The sequence below is a fragment of the Haemaphysalis longicornis genome, unplaced genomic scaffold, assembly GCF_048455015.1.
Source record: "Haemaphysalis longicornis isolate Haplotype H1 unplaced genomic scaffold, Haemaphysalis longicornis Haplotype H1 scaffold_7, whole genome shotgun sequence".
NCBI lineage: Eukaryota > Metazoa > Arthropoda > Arachnida > Ixodida > Ixodidae > Haemaphysalis > Haemaphysalis longicornis.
The window spans coordinates 168,019,499-168,039,015 of record NW_027526422.1 but is presented as its reverse complement, the minus strand read 5'-3'; the positions used below and the strand labels follow the sequence as shown (position 1 = coordinate 168,039,015).

The following is a 19,517-nucleotide window of genomic DNA, read 5'->3' as shown; positions in this document are numbered from 1 at the left end:
CCCAACTCCGTGCACCAGCAGAGCCACCAGTGGCCTAGCACAGTCACTGCTCAAGCAGGCTCAAACACGCAGAAGCTGAGTGCTTCTGGCCAGTTTCCCCTTATCCAGTTACTGCCTTTTACACCCTATCACTCTCCACGTTCTTGTTGCCATGTGAGCGACTGTTTAAGGTCATTCAACTTATGCGACAGCACCTCCCTCTCGCCAAGCATGGGAGTGCGCGCTAGAAGTCTGCAAGAACTGCATTTAGTGAAGCACACTTGCAGGGGTACTTGTAGCGTGGCATTCAACTATTGAATTTGCCGGTGACCAGGAGTTTGATACATAAGTGCAATACTATACTGTTGCATGAAATTGCCAAGGGGATGTTTGTACTGCTTGATAATATAATTCAATATATCAAAGTTCAATATATCCGGTATCAACTGTGTTGCTTTCCGCAAGACAAGGTTTTGCATTCTTGCTAAGAGCACTCTCTCGTTAAAGAGTGAACAATCACGCATTACAACAGCTGCTTTTTGCAGGTCATCTTTTGAGCCATGTGATTGACCTTGAGCTCTCTGATTCCGAAAAGTCCATTGTGTCCGAAGTGCCATTGCTTTCTGGAGCTTGCAAGGAGGCAGACAAGATGACTTCCCATGGTTAGTGCTCACCGCTCATAAGCAGCTGTGTTCCCAAAAAGCATCAGATGTGGAGTAAGGTTTGCTTGCAGATAGCACTTCATCTTGGTTTAGAAAAGAGCTGCAGGTGAACCATCTTTGCATGAGAGTTTATGGGATAGAAACAAGTTGGCTGAAAGCGCTAAGCAGGTTAAGTGACAGTCAAGCGTTCAATTGTGAATATTTGAGTATTTCTTTTGTGAATGTACGCTTGCGAGCAGATGCGAAAAAATTGAAAGATGGGTTGCAATAAATCTACTTAACTACTGAAAACCAAGTTTCAAAGAAATTCTAACACTGGTGTGTATACAACGTAGAGCTACAAGAAGAGAGTGGTTTTGAAATTCTTGTTGCGTTCAAGAAATGTCTTTTTGGTGGTTTCAAACCCTATTTACTGTTTTATTACCACAGCACTAAGTTTATTCATAGGTGATAGATAAATGATGCAATACTGCCCTTTTGCAGCTTCGTTGCAATCTTGTAAACTGCAGACTTCATTTCATTTGCAATTATTTCCAGCGTTCCCGGTTGTGGTTCTGAAGGATGTGATACAGGAGGAGCTCATGCTGCATTCATTGAATAATAGACCTGATGCTGGAATCCCTTTCGAAATGGAATCGGCAAAAGAAAGGAGCAGTGCCTCTGCAATTGACCCAACATTTGCTGGCCAGGTAGGTTCTAATACAATACAGCAGTGTCTAAATCACGACAGGCTTTGTCAGAAATGATTTTCTCATGCATCTGGTGCCTATTGGGATGAGTGCACTAGTAGCACTGAACTTAACCTAAATTTCACAAACTTAGTTTCGCTTGCAGTGTGATCTGCAACTGCCAGCATAAAACAGTGGTCGCACCTATCAGTACCAACCACTATCAGTTGTTAATTCACGATAATCATCAGTATTTAAGGTGTACGGGTCAGGCCAGCTGTGGCTCTTACTTATGCAAACACCAGTGTACACAAATAAACTACACTGGTATATTCGTCTGCTTGGGTATCAGAGTTCATTCACACTTTCCATACCGTCTTTGTCTTTAGCTTCAGCTTGAAAAGCTTCCTTTGTTGCATGAAGCTACCTCAGTCAACTTAAGAAATTGGACAGCGAGAGCCTCGATAATTTGGATACAACCAGCTTAAAAAGGGCCACTTTGTGTGTTGCACACCCATCATTTCTGCATGAAAGTGTATTTTCATCAAAGGTAGCACTAGAGACCTGAACTTCAACAACTGCAGCTCTGTCACTAAAATGGGTTCTACATTTGTAGCAGCTCTTTTGAGGTGGGTAACAGGCCAAGGAAAAGGTAATGTTGCATGTTAGAACCCACCCCTGGCAGTGCCTTCAATGAGAGCTGTAGTTATCTTTAAGATATCTTCAGCCACTGCTTGCATACCATATTGTCAATAAACTCATTAAAACCTTTGTTCTCCTGCTGCTGTCTGGCAAAGCGTTGGACAATAATTATGGCAAAAAGCCGAGGAAAAAGACAGCAACTTGGTATAGAAAGTAGACTGGACAATGTGCAACTAGCAGCTGGAAACTTTATTCAGAAACAAAAAGATATACTGCAACAGACCCTGATAACCCAAAAAGATTGACACCAAAAATGGGCGTTTTGTTGCATGTAAAGGGGCTACATTACCCAGCTAGCAAGCTAGAACACGAGAACAAAAGCCGCGATCCCTACCGTGGCGTTGCGAGGACACCGCTGAGGGTATGATGGACTCACCGGGAGGTGCCAATGATGTTCTCGGAAGCAGGTGATTGTTAACAAGCCACGCTTAACTGCTCAGTGCAAAATATGGAACACTCTAGGGGCAGGCTGTCCCAAGCTTGGGCAGGAGGCGAAGCCTCCACGAGCTCGTTAAGCCATCCGGGGCCGCTGGCTCGGTTGGTCACATAGTGAGGGCTCATCTCGTCTCTGGGTCATGGAACATTTGTTGCCTTGTCCAGCCCACACAGTTCCCGACCTTAGCAGAAAAAGCCCCCAGGAGAGCAACTTTGCTTCGCACGTTGCCTCTATTGGGAGAGAAGGGTCTCCTTCAGGGGAGGAGGATGCTGGCAGGGGAGCAGGCCGCTAGGGGGCTGGGGAGCCATGATTGCCAATAGGGAAGCACGCAGAGTGTGCTTGAAAGCCTGCATGCTGAGGCGTCATTTCCTCAGAGGCTGAGTCCCCGTTGGCGGCAACGGGCTGCTAATTCTAACAGTGCCGTACGGTGCGGTGGGCATGGGGACCACATCTCCTTTCCTCAAGACAATGCCTTTGTGAAGCAGCCGCATTAAAAATACAAACACGTAGCTTCCCGAACCTGGGTCATCTCCCCCGCGCTCTTCCTTGCAAAAGAGGGCCTGAAATAAATGACACCACCTTCCCACGAGGGAACCCTGAGTTGATGCGAAGCATCTCGGAGTTCCGTCATTTTCTGTTATTTGGATACTTAATCTCGTGAACGTTTTGGAACCTCCGAGATGCTTCGCATCAACTCAAGGTTCCCTCGCGGGAAGGTGGTGTCATTTATTAAATAGAGCAGATGAAGTGAAGAGGAGGAGATGAGAGAGGAGATGCGCATGCGCGCTTATCACACAGCTGCGGTGATGAGTAGCGCGCGCGCTATTGCACAGCTGGCGTGAAGAGGGGGAGAGGAGGAGCAGCGCACGTGCTATCGCACAGCTGGCGTGGAGAGAGGGAGAGGAGGAGAAGCGCGCGCGCTATCGCACAGCTGGTAGGGAGAGGGGGAGAGGTGCGGACGAACGACAGAGCTGAGAGCAAGAGATGCTTTGCATCTAAAATTGCAGCACAAGTTGTAGTGTGCCAGCTCGTGTCTCTCATTTCCTCAGTATTGCATGAAGTGCAGCACAAGTCGATGGGCTGTTGCTAGAAAAAGCAGAGAGAAAAAATGGAAGCATTGGGTATTTTCAAAATATACAGTGAGGCGCTTTTAATGGAACACAATTTTTGTCAAATGATTGTTAGAACAATGACCAAGGTGTGTGACGAGAAATGATGAAATGTTAATCCTTAAACACAACAAAAGTCACGACCATTTTTTATTGGTCATTGAGTTTTTTTCTAGTTTTGCACATAATCATTTTCAGTGAAACCACCTGAGCTGTCAAGACTAACAAAAGTTTTAGGTAAGTTGTTTTTTCTGCAAAGGAAAGGAAAGCAATGACTAAAGGCTACAGATTGACAGGGGTTTTTTCTCCAATGTGGGGATGTTAAATGTTATGAAATTTTGAGGAGTGGGAAGAGGTTTCTTTCGTGCTTTTTGTCCCAGAAAATGTGGAAAAATAGGAGAAGTACGATTGCTCACATACCTATAAGACACTCGACACATTTATTAAGGCGAAATTTCTAGATGTTTCCAGACAAGAAAACGAACCGTAGTTGTCAGCGACAGCACAAATAAAATCAAAATGGCAGCCGCTGGACATACTGAAATATCAATAAAAACACATTTAGGTTAGAATGGGATTTAAAACCCAGTCGCCAGAGCAGTAGCCAAGTGCAGTAACTACAGCGGTGACCCAGTACTATGGCAGAATGGCGCAAGAATCAGCCTGCTGCGTGCTCCATGACGGTGAATGTGGCGGCAGGTGCGGCGTGGGACAGGAGCACGCGAAGGAGAGCTCTCACTGTTGAGCAGCTGCCACGTAAATGTGGGCCAGTGTGCCTGTCGGTGCAATTCATGTCAAAAAGACGAAGCTAAAGCGGAAAAAGATATTCAAACACGATGCCGCAGTGGATACACGATAATTGCTGGCGTTTGCCTCGAAATCCCTCGAGCAGACTTAAGTGCCGGATAAATGTTTTTGTTAACGCTGAAAAAAATATAACGGTTGCGTACTTCATCACAAAGGTCTCAGAAGAGCTTCTGGTCTGAAAATCTGTGCAGAATTTCAAATCAAGGTATTGATTTTAGAGAGCACTTTTCCCCCTACGGATTAGTATTGGGAAGGCCCACCTGTTTTTGTAGCTATTATTTGAAAAAGAGGTCGCAGCTGGTTTTGGGGAGGGATTAAACGAATTTCATTATTGCAAAGTTTTGGGAGGTATCCCTAACTGCTGCTTTTCGTTCAACATGGCTCCTTACACTGCCCCCTTCTCAGCGAGCACTCATGCAAAATAATAGGATAGATAAGAAAGAAAATAACAAAAACTACTGTTGCTTACAAGAACTGAAAACTTAGTGCACGCTGAAAAGGGTCGCATCACAACAGGATTCCTCGGTGAAGCTCTGTTCTTTTTCAATTTTGTCTTGTTTGAAAAACAAAAAGAACTGGTGTTTTCCCTTGTCATTGTCTTTGTTTTTTTCTACTACTGATATCACTACTCCAGTGGCATTCATTGGCAGTACATTGCAAATACATTTATAACATTTACACGTTCTTGTCACGCAGGACATTAAATTGTTTCAAGCACATGACATGAACATGCACCCTTCAGTAGGGAGAATGGTGCCCTACCATGCAAACCAATGCATCAAAGAAATCTACATCAGGCGCCTGTCCTTCAAAGAAATCCAGTGGCCTCGGCTGGTCACACTGTTGCGTGGGGTGGGAACTTATATTTTGAAGAGTCCACACCTGCTGGCCATTCCAGGAAGCAGTGCTAAAGAGCACTTACTGATGAGGCAATGGAGAGAATGTTACCCATTACCCAATATACGAGATGAAAGTAAAAAATGGGAGACAGAACAGCCAAGGAGGGCGGCCAATCGGAATCTACACCTGTCATCAGACAGGTTCCTGGGCAAATGCAGGAGATGCATTTGCCTTGTTAATAAATGCAGTTCTCATGAGAGCTGAGTCACCCAGAGATCCAGGTGTCAGGTCCTCGAGGCTACTATTGCTTCGAGTAGAAGCCCTTGTAAAGAACACGAGTTTCACCATTTTCAGTACACGACGCACAGATGCTGTGCTCAATAATAGTTTATAGACAGAGTATAAAATAGCAAAGTAGGTTAAGTTATTATAAATTCAAAAATCACTTAAGTTGACGAAGCACAGTACAAATAGTTTACATCTTCCACATAACTAAGAGAGTATGCAGAACAGTGCATGTGCAGGCAACATATAGCAAAAAATGCAGGAGCAGCAGGAGTAAAAAAGGAGTATTCAGTACCAATGTCTTGAAACATTTTTAGTGCACATATCCGATGTTTCACAGCAAACCTCTTGTTTTTTTTGTATATTTTCAAGAACTGCTATGCTCTCTACTGTAACTTGTGTGGGTCTTGGGTATTTTTTAAAGCCAACTGCGCCGGGAGTACTGACTCGTTGGCTGAGGTGTATGGTGGTCGTAAATGTTATTTCTAAAGTAATATAATTATCTGCGGGATCTGACTGCATTTTACTAGCGAAAAATAGACACGGACGAAGAAGAAGTACACAGAACACTTGCTAGACTGTTGCTGGAGATTTGTTGTAGTCTAGCGAGTGTCCTGTGTACTTCGTCCGTGTCTATTTTTCGCTAGTAAAATGTAGTCAGATAACCAACTAGCCCAACTTTACGCCTTATCTGTAGTATTATGCTTAGCATGCTTCAGGTGCCTTGCTTTTGGCGGATAGGGAATCAATAAAGAAACCTAAACTGTCCTCGGCTTTCTTTCCTTAGATTTTACGAACCTAACATCTAAATTTGAGAGAATTGTTGTTACTCTTTGTGCTGTGTTGTTTTTAGGAAACCAAGAACAGAAGGCAAAGAAACTGGCCCCCACCTGGTAAGTGGATCTGTTTAATCTGGCGATTTTACATTTTTGTGGTGCTGCTTCTTGTACTAAAGCGAAATGTGTACGGCTGTACAATAAACTAGCAATTAAGGCTAATTATTTACAAAATTGAGGAATTGTTTGCCACTGCTGCAAGGTCACTGAATTGCAGTAAACGTTGGTGCTTTGCAACCAGGGTACTATTAGGTCACTGTGGTGCCCAGATCAAAAGCTGCATATGATCTTTTGTTTGGCGAACAAGTATTATGCTACAGAAATTGTTGGCCAACACTGGCTTTATTGCCAAATATCCCATATTTTCGTTATATTTTCTTACCGTGCTGGTAATTAAAGGGTCGATATTAATGTTCATGCCAGCCTTCTGTGTTATTATCCTGAAGAAACCCAAGGAGCTGCTGCCAGAGTGCAACAGAAAAGGAATAGTGGCTGGCGAACTTGAAACTCTCTTAAGCAGAATAAAAATTAAATGTCAAATGTGCTATTTTTCAGAACCACCCAAAAGGATTGCTGTACAAATAAGAGTGGAACATATGCTGCTGCGCATGAAATTAAGCAATCTGGAGTGTGCGATTTATAAAAATGCTTGCCATTGCCACGTGAATTGGGAGATTTGCATAGCAATATCCTGCAGCTGAGTTTTGCAGTAGTACCCTATATCTCAGTAATGGCCTGTGCTATTAGGCTAGAGAGGACTGTTGCAAGAATCAGCAATGGAATATTGGTATATGCAAATCTCCCGATACATTGAGATATTTCCTCAAATCGAACGTTGTGACTTGCCTATATTCCATCTCACAAGCTGGTTGCAGCAGGGTGAAAGCTGCAAAGTGCACGTAAGGCAACTACCTGCACTCTGTAATATAAAGCCCTCATTGATAGCCTTTCCCTTAATTGCACTAATTGAAATAAGACCTGTACATATCCATGTGATTGAAAACTCATTAGGGGACCTTAATTTTAGTAATTGTAACTCCGGCTTTGTACTTGCCCAAAAGTTTTTTCTTCGAGAAGTTTCTGTGCATAAATATTGGTGGCATGTACGAGCATGTCCTTTTCCTATAATGTGGCACATTGTGCAGTTTTATTCCAGTACTCTTTCATACCCACTGTAGGCATTGTTTTAGTTTGCCATTTTGGTTTGCTAGCAGCAGTAAGGTTAATGAATGTCTCCTTTTCGATTTGCGTGTGGCATTGTCTGACTTTTGAAAAGTAACATGATGCGTATGTGGGGGAGCCATCTTTCTGCCTACTTTATAGGACTGTAACCTTGTCACCTTGTCAGCTCTGGTCTAATGGCATCAAAATGCACTTTGAGCAGGATGAAGCATATCCTGTAGGCACCTAGGGAATTTCAAAAATCGAAACTTATGGTCAGTCAACCCTGGAATGTCTGCAACATGTTTTGGGGCTTTGCATCCAAAACAGTACTAATCCTCTTATAGTTTGCACCGACTCCATTAGTTGAAACATTGTGTCCTAGAAACTGGACAGGCTATTGGAAGGTTGTGAATTTTTATTCAAAATACAGTCACCAACAGATTTTTCAAAACGTCAAGGAACTGAAATAGCCTAAAAAAATTGGGCAGTCTTAAATTAATTCATACAAAAAAAGCCGCTTTACTTACTGAGCGGCTTGAAAAACTCGTCAGTCTGTTTTGGTGGGGCGCTAAGGCACAGCACCAATAGGTAAGCATGCATGTCGGCGATGAAACCACATTGGGTTGTTGAAGCGGCGCAGCAAACAGTACAACAGACCATATGCGACTAAATGGGCACTGTGGAGACGGCTACTGGCTTCCTCTTTCCACCATGCAGCTCACGGGAAATTCCAGCTAGCAGTGCCTGCTACCGAGATACACATGCAGCGCGAGTATGAGGCTGCATAAAAACAAAATGGCAGCGATGTTTGTGTTTTCAGTCGCTTTCAAGTCGAAAAAGAAGGATTTGAAACGTTGAAAATTTTGGTCTGTGTTATACAGTTTATGCCATTACAACAGACCCTCTTAATCCGGAAAAAAACGTCCGCTGTAGCCGAAGTATGCAGTATCCGACGGGAGTAGGTGGGGGGGGGGAGTTATGAGCACTAAAGTGGGTACTTTGACCGATATTGCATATACATAGTACAGACACTTTGTTCTTTCTACACGCCTGCAGCACCTCTGCACAGTGTTCGCGTGAGGGCAAAGAATCGCGTAAACACCATTTCCAAAGCTTAACACCGGCACTTGGAAAAGGCCTAGCGCATGCGGTCAAGCGTGTAAAGACGCATGATAAGCTGAGCAAATAAAGCAAAAATATATCTAGGCGCAATTATTAACCACCTATAAAGCATCAGTCGTGGCCATCATAATTAGCTAGGCTCTTTTAAATCCCTTCACGACGAGGCAGGTTTTCCGGAAACAGTTCATCAAACAAATCGGATCGCTGCCTGACGTTCCCCCAACGCAGCTTCCACATTTTTAACGATTTGTCTGGTCATTCAAACAGCTGTTAATAAATAATCTGATGACTGTCACGTCAATTCATCATGCGGATTGGACACACAGAAAAAATAGTTTAATCGATGGCGACGGTATTAGAGCACAATACAAAACGGTAAAGAGTCATGGAAGCGTTCTGGCGGTTTGAGTTCGCGTTTAAATCTTCGAGTGTGACGTAGCCTCACGTTACAGTCGATGCGTCTCGTCACGTCGCGTAGAGGCTTGCGGGGAGTGGGCCCAGCCGTCGCCGCCAACAGCCAAGGGAGCGTAGCCCTAGTTGCAATGTGGAACTGGCGTCGCAGCGTAGCCCGAACGTCCCAGCCCGGTAGCTTAGTTGGTAACCTGGAGCCGCCGACGGTGCGCTGCCGCGGGGTCTCCCTCCAGGATCGCAGCCTGGAGCTCCAGTCAGTATGCCTGAGGCGTCGTCAGGCCCCGATCACGCTGGGGTTGGTTCCAGGAGCGTCGCCTGGTCTTCTTCCTTCCCTAAACGCTTGCCCCTTTTTTCCTCTTCCTCTTCTGGTATCGATGTCCATTTTCCTGTTTCCACACTTCTTACCTTCTCCACTGGCACATACTCCTTGGGAGGTTTCAGCGCATACACCTTCGGGGTTTCGGCACATACCCATTCGGGGGGTTACTCATGACAATATACCTCCCCCTTTTAAGCGTTTTTTCCTAAAAAACGGCTCGCTTCCTCAACCAGTCATGTCCGCTTGGTTGATTTGCAGAGGCTATTGGTTCGAATGCAGTGTCTCCCTAAAGTCCCGGTCACACCACAAAATCATAATCCAGTATAACTTAAACAGTTCACAAACACAGTTGACTGTTCCGTTCAAAGTTTCCAAGTGTCCACAGTTCTCAGACCCTAAAGTATCCACCTGAACACTGCACGGTATAATTCACACGACATGACGAACAGCGGCATATTCACACTTCTAAATTACCCAAAGAACAATTACAGTTTACACAGTCACTGTTCATAACATCCCCCCTGCACTTGCCTTCCCAATCACATGATCCCAGTAACTGTACTAATGAGCAGTGGTACTCTTGCAGTAACTCTTCATGAATAGGCGACATCTCCGTGCGCTGTATTGACCAGTCGTAGGATGCTTGCTGCACTCTGTCAGCCGCTCGGAGAGCACTTGTCCTCTTCCCGCGTGTCTTGGGCTACCACGGCCTTTGGAAAAAACTTGCTTGCAAACCTTGCAGGACTTGACATATCTTCTTGCCTCACTTTGCATGCCTGGCCAAAAGAAATCTTCGGCAATTCTCCTGATGGTTTCACAAATCCCTCGATGGCCTGCCACGATGTTTTTGTGTGCTAAAGCCAAGAGCTCCTGCCGTATATTTTGCGGTGCGACAAGCTGCATAACTACTCGTCCGGAGCGGTATATGCATCTCCGGTAAAGAAGTTCATTCTGAACTATAAACATGTAAATGGCACGATGTCCTCTCCATTCCACCCCTACTTGCTGATAACAGCCCTGCAGTGTCCGATCTTGCATCTGGTGCTTGGCTAACTCACGAGAGTTTAGCGCAAGGGGTTGATTGAGTGAAGCTTCTGGAGTGGTCTGCTCCTCCCCCACCTTGACGGTTGCGTCAACGGCTACTGCCATTTCCAGTTGGGCATACTCTATATGCGGATAATCACCATCTGTCTTGTGCAGCTTCTGTGATCCAATGCGGCTACTCCCTTTCTGTTCGATTTCTGCCTTGCAAATCCATTGGGGGTCGGGAGTGTCTACATCTTGAACACCTGGAACATTCCCCAATATCAGGTCATATAAAGGGTTCTCTAGGCATTTTGCACTAACGCTCCCAGAATAATAGGGTGTTGAGATCTCTATGATGGCTTCCGGTAACCACTTGATGGTATTGTCAACGAAAATAACTGGTGATTTCTTTCCTGTCAGATCTACATCACGTACCAAACTCCTTCTAATCAGCACCGTGTTCGCACCACTATCCCTCAATACCGTGATCTTCTTCCCTCCGACTACTCCCTCACTGATTGGCATTCTGTCCATATTGTTCATGTCCATCATACATGCTCCTACTGTTCCGACTTCATCTCCCTTTGCTTGAGCATCATTCGGCCGTTGCTCTAGTTTTGGATGTGGAGACACCATGCTCGCAACTATGTCTTGAGTCTTAAAGCGACAGGCCTCAATCCTGTGTCCCCTCCTATCGCAGACTTGGCAAATCAGGTCAGATTTGGTGCCTTCAAAGTTAATGCAGCAATCCGCGGCTAAATGACCGATGCCATCACAGAGGAAGCATCTCCTACGACCCTGTTTGGTGATGCGGAGCTTCCTCAATTCTGGCGCGTTTCCTCCACTTGCCGGCTGTTCTTGTTCATCCGTCACCTTACCAAAGTTTTTAACGCTCTGCGCCTCCAGGAACCCGTCAGTCGACTCGGCCAGGTCGTCGAGAGCATGCAGTCGCTTTTCTTTAAGAAACACGACTAACTTGGGATTACAACAATTTAAAAATTGCTCTGCGACAACACGATTTCTGATCGCTGCATACGTTTTCTCAGTTCCAGAAAGCTCCATCCACCGATCGAAGTAATTACTGATTCGTGCTGCGAACTGTCGACCGGTTTCAGCGTCTTCTGGTTGGCAACACCTAAACTTTTCTCTGAAACCTTCAGCAGTCAAGCGAAACCTCTCCAGTAGCGCAATCTTCACCTTGTCGTAGTCGTGTGAGTCGGATGGTGGCATTCGGCCGAAAACACTTAATGCTTCGCCTGCCAAACACAAGCTCAAAGCCGTAGCCCATTCAGACTTTTCCCAGCCCTGCCCGGTGGCTATTCTCTCAAACCGCTGCAGGTAGGCATCCAAGTCGTCTCGCTTCTCCTCGAAAGGTGCCATCAACTTTTTGGGACAGATCTTTGGGGCTCGAGGTGATACGGAACCTGATGCTTCTCCAGTCTGCACTACTGCCCCCTGCGAAGCATATTCAGCGAGCTGCAGTTTAAGTTCTAGTATTTTCTGTTCCCCCTCTGCTCTTTCCTGCTCTCGTTCGGCTCTCTTCTGCTCCTCCTGGGCTGCTCTTTCATACATTGCCAACGCCTCCTCCTTCGTCAACCCTAGCGCCTCAGTAAGGGCTACCAGTTTTTCTGGGTCCATGATCCACCTGGCTGAATTGACAGTGACAATAAAAATTGATGGATCCTGGCAGGCTCGCCAAAATTGTCACGTCAATTCATCATGCGGATTGGACACACAGGAAAAATGGTTTAATCGATGGCGACGGTATTAGAGCACAAGACAAAACGGTAAAGAGTCATGGAAGCGTTCTGGCGGTTTGAGTTCGCGTTTAAATCTTCGAGTGTGACGTAGCCTCACGTTACAGTCGATGCGTCTCGTCACGTCGCGTAGAGGCTTGCGGGGAGTGGGCCCAGCCGTCGCCGCCAACAGCCAAGGGAGCGTAGCCCTAGTTGCAATGTGGAACTGGCGTCGCAGCGTAGCCCGAACGTCCCAGCCCGGTAGCTTAGTTGGTAACCTGGAGCCGCCGACGGTGCGCTGCCGCGGGGTCTCCCTCCAGGATCGCAGCCTGGAGCTCCAGTCAGTATGCCTGAGGCGTCGTCAGGCCCCGATCACGCTGGGGTTGGTTCCAGGAGCGTCGCCTGGTCTTCTTCCTTCCCTAAACGCTTGCCCCTTTTTTCCTCTTCCTCTTCTGGTATCGATGTCCATTTTCCTGTTTCCACACTTCTTACCTTCTCCACTGGCACATACTCCTTGGGAGGTTTCAGCGCATACACCTTCGGGGTTTCGGCACATACCCATTCGGGGGGTTACTCATGACAATGACGGACAGCTGTGAAATCGAAAGTTAGACCAATTGGACTGCGCATGGCTACCGGCTGATTAAACAATGGATGGGATCCGACCCCCTACTTGAGGCAATTTTTACCTTTTTCACTGAACGAGACATGAACGATGCATGCGTGGGAATAATAAAGACTGAACTCCACTGAACCTGAGTTATTTTTTACATAAAAAAAACTGACGCGGGCAGACTCGCCTCCGGATGCACCACTTCGCGTATTCGATAGCGCTTTTTTTAATATCACCGGAGTCGCGTTTATCGGCAACGGCCTTGTTCTTGATAGTAGAGCAGACCGTCTGCTTAGACAGGCCTGTACTTCTGGCGATGTCGGCTGGTTTTTCCTCATGTTCGACAGCGTTAATTACGCTTAAATTATCCGACAGTGAAATCAGCGACTCTGCCGGCTCATGCTGCTGGCCGCACAAAAAGAAGCCACTGGCACTGGCTTGGCTGCGCCAACAACCCGGCTGCCAGCAATGTTGCCAGACATAACAGTTTTCTTGCCAAACTAAACAAAGAAAAAGCATATCGGGTGCCGGCCCCGTGGAAGTCCGCTATAAGCATTCAGTCGAAACAATTTTCGCCTAAAATTTAATCTGTTGTAGCCGATAGTCGGCTCTAGCCGGGTCCGTTATGAATGAGCGGAGTGGACTCCATTTAAAATGCATGGGGACCAGACAAACCAACACAAATGGTCTGTTGTAACCGAAAGTCCGTTAATGCCGGATCCGCTGTAACGAGCGTAGACTGTACATTGACTGGAGCGTGCGACAGTGTCATGGAAGAGTCCGGATATTCAGGCAAGTTTAGAAAATTGATTGATTGATTGTAGGGTTTAACGTGCCGACGCAACGCAGACGATGAGGTGCGCTGAAGTGGAGGGCTCCAAATTAATTTTGACCACCTGGGGATCCTTAATGTGCACTGAAAGCTCGCACACACAGGTTTTTTTGCTTTTCGCCTCCATCAGAAGAGCGGCTGCCACGGCTAGGAGTCGAACCCGCATACTCTTGCTCAACAGCACAATTCCCTAGTTACTGAGCCACCATTGCGGGGAAGACCAGAAAACTTGGCGTCCGAAAAATCTGTTGATGATGCTAACAGCGAAAACTTAAAGTTGCTTCCGTAGCTCTCATTTATGCGTTAAGATCTTTCCTGCACGAAAATTACGTTATCGATTGTGGGAATACTCGATGCTCAATCTTTTTCAAAAAGATTGTTTTGCATTTGTGTTTCAGTTGTTGCCTGTAATACTAGAATGGCTTCACTGATTCAGACAATGCCGACTAGACGCGAGAGCCCTTGACAGCCCTTTTAATTTTTATTCACCCTGGGTCTAGAATACCAGATAGATGTCAAATGTGACCACAGAGATGTCGCTGTGTTTATGTTGCGTGCTTCCACATGTTTATAGGCTTGAACCCTGAGCCATTTCACGTCATGACTAAGTTTCTTGAGAAAAGGAACATCTACCTAGGTATGTTCCTTGTGATGGCTTTGCAGAAAACAAAGAGCTCCATTTAGCATGAACAAGACTTCACTTTTATATTTGGGGTACAAAAGAACTTAAATTAAGGCGTCGAGTCTGTAAAAAAGTTTAAACTGGTCGCAGCAAGCAGTTGCAGAATACACTGCATGTATTAAAAGTTGCAGAGCATAGTCATTTCTAATTAACTTGGGGCTACACCAATTACCGGGACTGTTGGATTTTCTGTCTCAGACTCACTGCAGACCCCTCAATGAGCAGTCTGATATTCGTTTTTCCATAGATATCTAAGGCGTTTGAAATCCTCGGAATACCTGCGGACTATCTGTGGCGAGTCCGAGACGGTAAATTGAATAGCCCCACTGTTATGAACAATTTCAATGAATTGGTAGCAGTAGGACAGCACTTGACTGCATGAAAATTTGTACAAGGTGACAGAGAACAAGTTAGTGTTTTATGCAGTGCTGCCATGAGCTTTTTTAGCGTGGCGTCATCGTATTTGCACAATTGTAGGTCCACATGAATGGCAGTCAACTGCCCTATGTCAAATGTAAAAGGATAAAAATGTGAGGTGGGCACACCAGTGGGCACATTCCAGGGCAAAAAATATGTTGCGAACTGGAATACCAGTGTTGCCATCGTCATCACCACTGCTCTGGCACCAGGGCATGTTGCCGTCCAGTGAAATTTCACACTGTGCAAACAATCGCACTGTACCATCATGTGTTACACCTATTCATGCCAGCAGCACCCGATTGGACTTAGCCTGCAGAGAGGCACTTTTCACACACCCGGCCGATGCAAGTTCATATCCTTCCACCTCCAGCCCTGTGTGCTCACAGTGAAAAGGTTTTTGAAAGGTTTGTTCACACCGACATTAAGAGATTGCAGTTGCTTCGTTAAATCAACTCGTCATGAGCATGTCTGTTTGCTCTTTCCTATGCTCCACTTTCACCTTCCCTAAGTGGCCTTGGGAGTGGTTCAACATGATGTTTTGGGGGGATGCCATTGGCCTCAGGGGCCACACTAAGTGGTGCCTCTCTACTACCACGTCACTCGTTATGTAGCCCTTCTCATTCACTCTCATGCCTACACCTCTTAAGAGTGCCTCTGATGGTGGGCTTTCGTCCAAAGACAACGTATGGGCAGGTCGTCCTGTCACTTGCCAAGCATGAATCGAAGCCAATAACAAACTTTTTATTTCCGATTTTGGGAAGCTTTAGCTCACAAACTCTTTGTGTTCACTATTGTATAGCTGATCATGTCGAAGTACATGGCAGTTTGATAAGCATTGCTATTCTCGCGGAGCAACTTTTGCCAGAAGTTGCAGAGCTTGAATAGATGCACATGGAAGGCAAGGACTTTTTCTCTGCATGGGGCAGACACCAGCCTTTTTATGAAAATAGATGTCCAAGCTCTGCTGGCATTGAACACTGTCATAGGTGTCTCCATTTCTGAAGAAAGGCCCAGGCCGGTTGCATGACCATGTCTTGTCACTGACAGGGGCAGATTGCATTTTGCAGTGTTGTGTGCCATGATCCTGGCCTCCAGCTTTTTAAAATGTCTCGACTTCTCACAAATAAAACTTCGTTTGCCAGCACAGTTGAAAATTCTGCATCACTGCACTGACCACTCATGCATCACCCATTCTAAAGCTCACGTGTTAGTTTTGTCCGCATAAAGAATAGCGGCACTTTTGAATGTTGCTATTGACAAGTTTCAAATGCTTCTCGGATCTCGGACCCAGAGGACACTTTGGGATTAATGAAGCAAATTGTGGCTGACCATTAAATTAAACTAGTGAAACAAAAAATCAGAGGATTATCTGTTTTGGGTATTACATTTATTGTAGGTGCATAAGCACAATATTGCACCTTCGCCCAACACGCTGACATAGAAATAGCTCTGGCTTCGCTGGTTTCTCTGTAGAAAGGTAGAAGTCTAGGCAATCCAAAATTTTATGTGAAACAAAACAGAAGAGCAAGATAAAGCACTTAAGGGTCGCACAAATATGTTTGTTAGTAGTTCAGTTGGTTGGCTCACTAGGAGGTGTTCAAATAAAAATAGGTGATTTGTTGCATCCATAGAAATGTTGCGTTGCTAATACTTGAGTTCCGAAATATAATGCAGCCTCATTGTTTTTTCCAAGTCCACTTTTAGGTGACGGAATTTTAGATAATCTATGAAGTGCATTTTATTACTTAAACAAGTGTTTCTTGCATGTATTTCAGGTTCATGAATAAGGGTGTCTTGTGATTGCTGATGGTTTTGCTGCTACTGTTCTTGATGGCGTGAGTGCCTGACCGAATACAAGTGAGAATGCTACCCTTTTTGTTTTTAAGGTGGTGAAAAAATACATACCAAAGTCGTGGTCAGTTCTGCTTTTTGTTTTAACTGGAAAGAGCATATTAAGTCTAAGTTTTATCGAAAAGCACTGGAGGAGCAGGCATAGAGATACATTTTCAGTAATCGACAGATCTGCCTCACAAAGCATGTCAGTGTAGCAGTAAAAATTATGCGACAACTTCATAAAGGCATATGGAGCTTATGCCCTGACGATTAAATGTGTTGCGGTGTCACTGAGCATAATTGGCTGCATCTGTTTTGGTGCTTGAGCATTGCAGACAACATGTTTGCTGCAGCTTCTGTTGGGGATCAGAAGTACTCTCATCTGCTCGTTTCCATGGCTGCTTTGATTGAGTGCTGCAATGTGGAAATTCGCGCTCCTTGGCCAGGCACATTGTGCAGTGCTACGAAGTTAACGTTGCAAGTGAAACATACCAGTGGGTCAAAGTGCCTACTTCTCAACTGTGGCAACTGGTTCAGGAAAAAAGGGGGCAAAAGTTCTGAGACAATTGAATTCTCCCATTTTGAAAAGATGGGATAGGGGAGGCCTGAAAGGCAGCAGTTTTGTCGTCTAACCAGAAAGAAGTCCGGTGCCATGCTTGCAAAGAGGACATCAGTGTGACTGATGCATTTTGTGAAATCTAAGGTTTGACGAAATCTCGTCTGGTTGGTGAAAGATTCATAGTTGAAAAAACTATCGCCGACCAAAGGTGTAATTAAAAAGGCTAAGAAGACGTTTCGGCTTCCATACGGAAGCCTTGTTCACGGCCACTTTTAACGTATCGGCGCACTTCCGTGATGAACGGTTGGCCATACGACCGTCGTAACGTAATGAAATCTAAGGTTTGACGAAATCTCGTCTGGTCGGGTGAAAGATTCATAGTTGAAAAAACTGGTTATCGCCAACCAAAGGTGTAGTTAAAAAAGCTAAAAATACATTTCGGCTTCCATATGGAAGCCTTGTACACTGCTTGTTAAAAACGTTTCGGCTTCCATACGGAAGCGTTGTTCACTGCTTGTTCACTAGGCGATTCGATTCATTCGATTTAACAGCTGTCCTTAATCAGATTATTTCATATCAGCTGTTTCAATGAACAGACTTAAATCTTAGAAATTGTGGAAGCTGCCTTGGGGGAACATCAGGCAGCGATCCGATTTGTTCGACGAATGGTTTCGGGTAAACCTAGGTTGTCACGAAGGGATATAAAAGAGCCTATCTAATTCTGATGGACACGGCTGATTTTTATAGGTGGATAATAATTGCTTCTAGTTATATTCTTGCCTTATGTGCTCAGCATATCATGCGTCTTTACACACTTGACCGCATGCGCTAGGCCTTTTCGAAGTGTTGGTGCTAAGCTTTGGAAATGGTGTTTATGCAATTCTTTGCCCTCGCGCGAACGCTGGGCAGAGGTGCTGCAGGCGTGTAGAAAGAACAAAGTGTCTGTACTATGTATATGCAATATCGGTCAAAGTACCCACTTTAGGGCTCATAACTCCCCCACCCCTTCTCCCGTCGGATACTGCATACTTCGGCTACAGCGGACGTTTTTTCCGGATTAAGGGGGTCCGTTTAACGGGCGTAGTCTGCAGTTACAAAATTTATCAAACCACTCAAATCTGATGTATTTCCAGGGGAGGCTTAATGATTGTGCTTTCAAATCGTGTAAGCAGACTTAAGTGCTCTGAGCAATTTTAATTTGCATAGGTTTCAAATGCCCTATTTCAGTTCTTGGCTCCTTTTAACATACCCTGGTGGTAACTTTCTACAAAACGCAGTTGCAGGCTAAGGCTGGATTGCTGCTTGTGGTTCAAGGCACCGTGCATAAAAAAAGGCTGAATTTTCTGCTAAGCAGCAGTAGACAAAGTAGAACCGCATCAGTAAACACTTTAGCATATTGGAGTGCTATAATATGTTTTCGTGTGTGTAATAGTTCATGGTGAAAATATTGAGTGTGTATGAAACCACCTTTGACATCTTTCCATGAGTTGTGAAGGCTTCAATAGAACTCAGTTGTACTGAACATCAAGTGACTTGAATTAAGCGTACTGGTTTAAATGGGAGGTTAACTATCGTATCTGCACTTTTCTTTCAAAACTCAAACAGCATGAACGATTCTCTGAGGGGGTAATTGTGATGTTGTGAGGAACAGGGCTCGAGCTTTATTTTTCTTGCAACCTGCACAGGTGGATTGGAATGGCACACGTGGTGGGTAAGGTGAAAAAACGTTCCTGCTTGACTGGGAAAGGGCCACGAAAAAAAAGGAGAAGGTGTTGCCAACGCTCATCCCGTGACACTGAGACCTGGCTGACCAGTGTTTGTACTCAGCCTTGACTTCATACACCCGATTGTGGTGTTCTTCCCGGTGTTTACAAGACTTGTCTTTCCTCCTTTGTTTTGGGTGTGTTGAAGAAGCCAGCTCTGTGACTCTGTTGGTGTGTTCTATTTTTAGTTTGTCTGGCAAAGTGGTAATTTAGCCTATTGTAAATATTCTTGAATAAAGTTTGATAAGATTGAACCTGTCGGTGTGTTCTATTTTGAGATTGTCTGGCAAAGTGGTAATTTACCCTTTGTAAATATTCTTGAATAAAGTTTGATACGATTGAATTGGTTATGCCTATGATGTGTAGATGTTATGCACTGGGAACCAGCTTTTATTGTTTTAAAATAGTTCTATTTTGAATTTTTCACTATAGAGCCAGCTTTTATTGTTTTCAAATAGTTCTATTTTGAATTTTTCACTATAGAGCATTTCAAGTTTTGAATATTTTTGAATAAATTATGTCAATATTGCACTCCTTGTGTCTGTTCTGTATAAATGTTGTGAACAGGGCACCAGGAATGAATAGGAAGTGCTGCTTCATCCCTAACACTGCATGAAAAACAACTGTTACATGTATTCAAGCAGAGATGAATGGCACTCTTGCTATGATCACTGTTTGTTTCCTATATATAGGAACATATAATGAAGGACTAG

At 44.9% G+C, this 19,517-nt stretch overlaps 1 protein-coding gene across 8 annotated transcripts in view; it reads left to right on the top strand.

The window, feature by feature from the left end:
- The window catches only part of LOC144147210 (uncharacterized), an 83,587-nt gene extending 64,529 nt beyond the window's left edge, over positions 1 to 19,058 (top strand). The window contains exons 5-9 of one of the 8 annotated variants that reach the window (XR_013317861.1): positions 525 to 641; positions 1,179 to 1,330; positions 6,342 to 6,381; positions 16,425 to 16,506; positions 18,727 to 19,058. Coding sequence is in view for 7 of the 8 variants with exons in the window: in XM_077679286.1 (XP_077535412.1) it covers positions 525 to 641; positions 1,179 to 1,330; positions 6,342 to 6,381; positions 14,122 to 14,231 (419 nt within the window). In the remaining variant the exon portion in view is untranslated. Of the gene's footprint in view, positions 1 to 524; positions 642 to 1,178; positions 1,331 to 3,754; positions 3,778 to 6,341; positions 6,382 to 14,121; positions 16,399 to 16,424; positions 16,507 to 18,726 lie in introns of those variants that run through there. The other 7 variants (XM_077679285.1, XM_077679286.1, XM_077679283.1 and 4 more) reach the window with 7 other exon arrangements.
- The last annotated feature ends 459 nt before the right edge of the window (positions 19,059 to 19,517 follow it).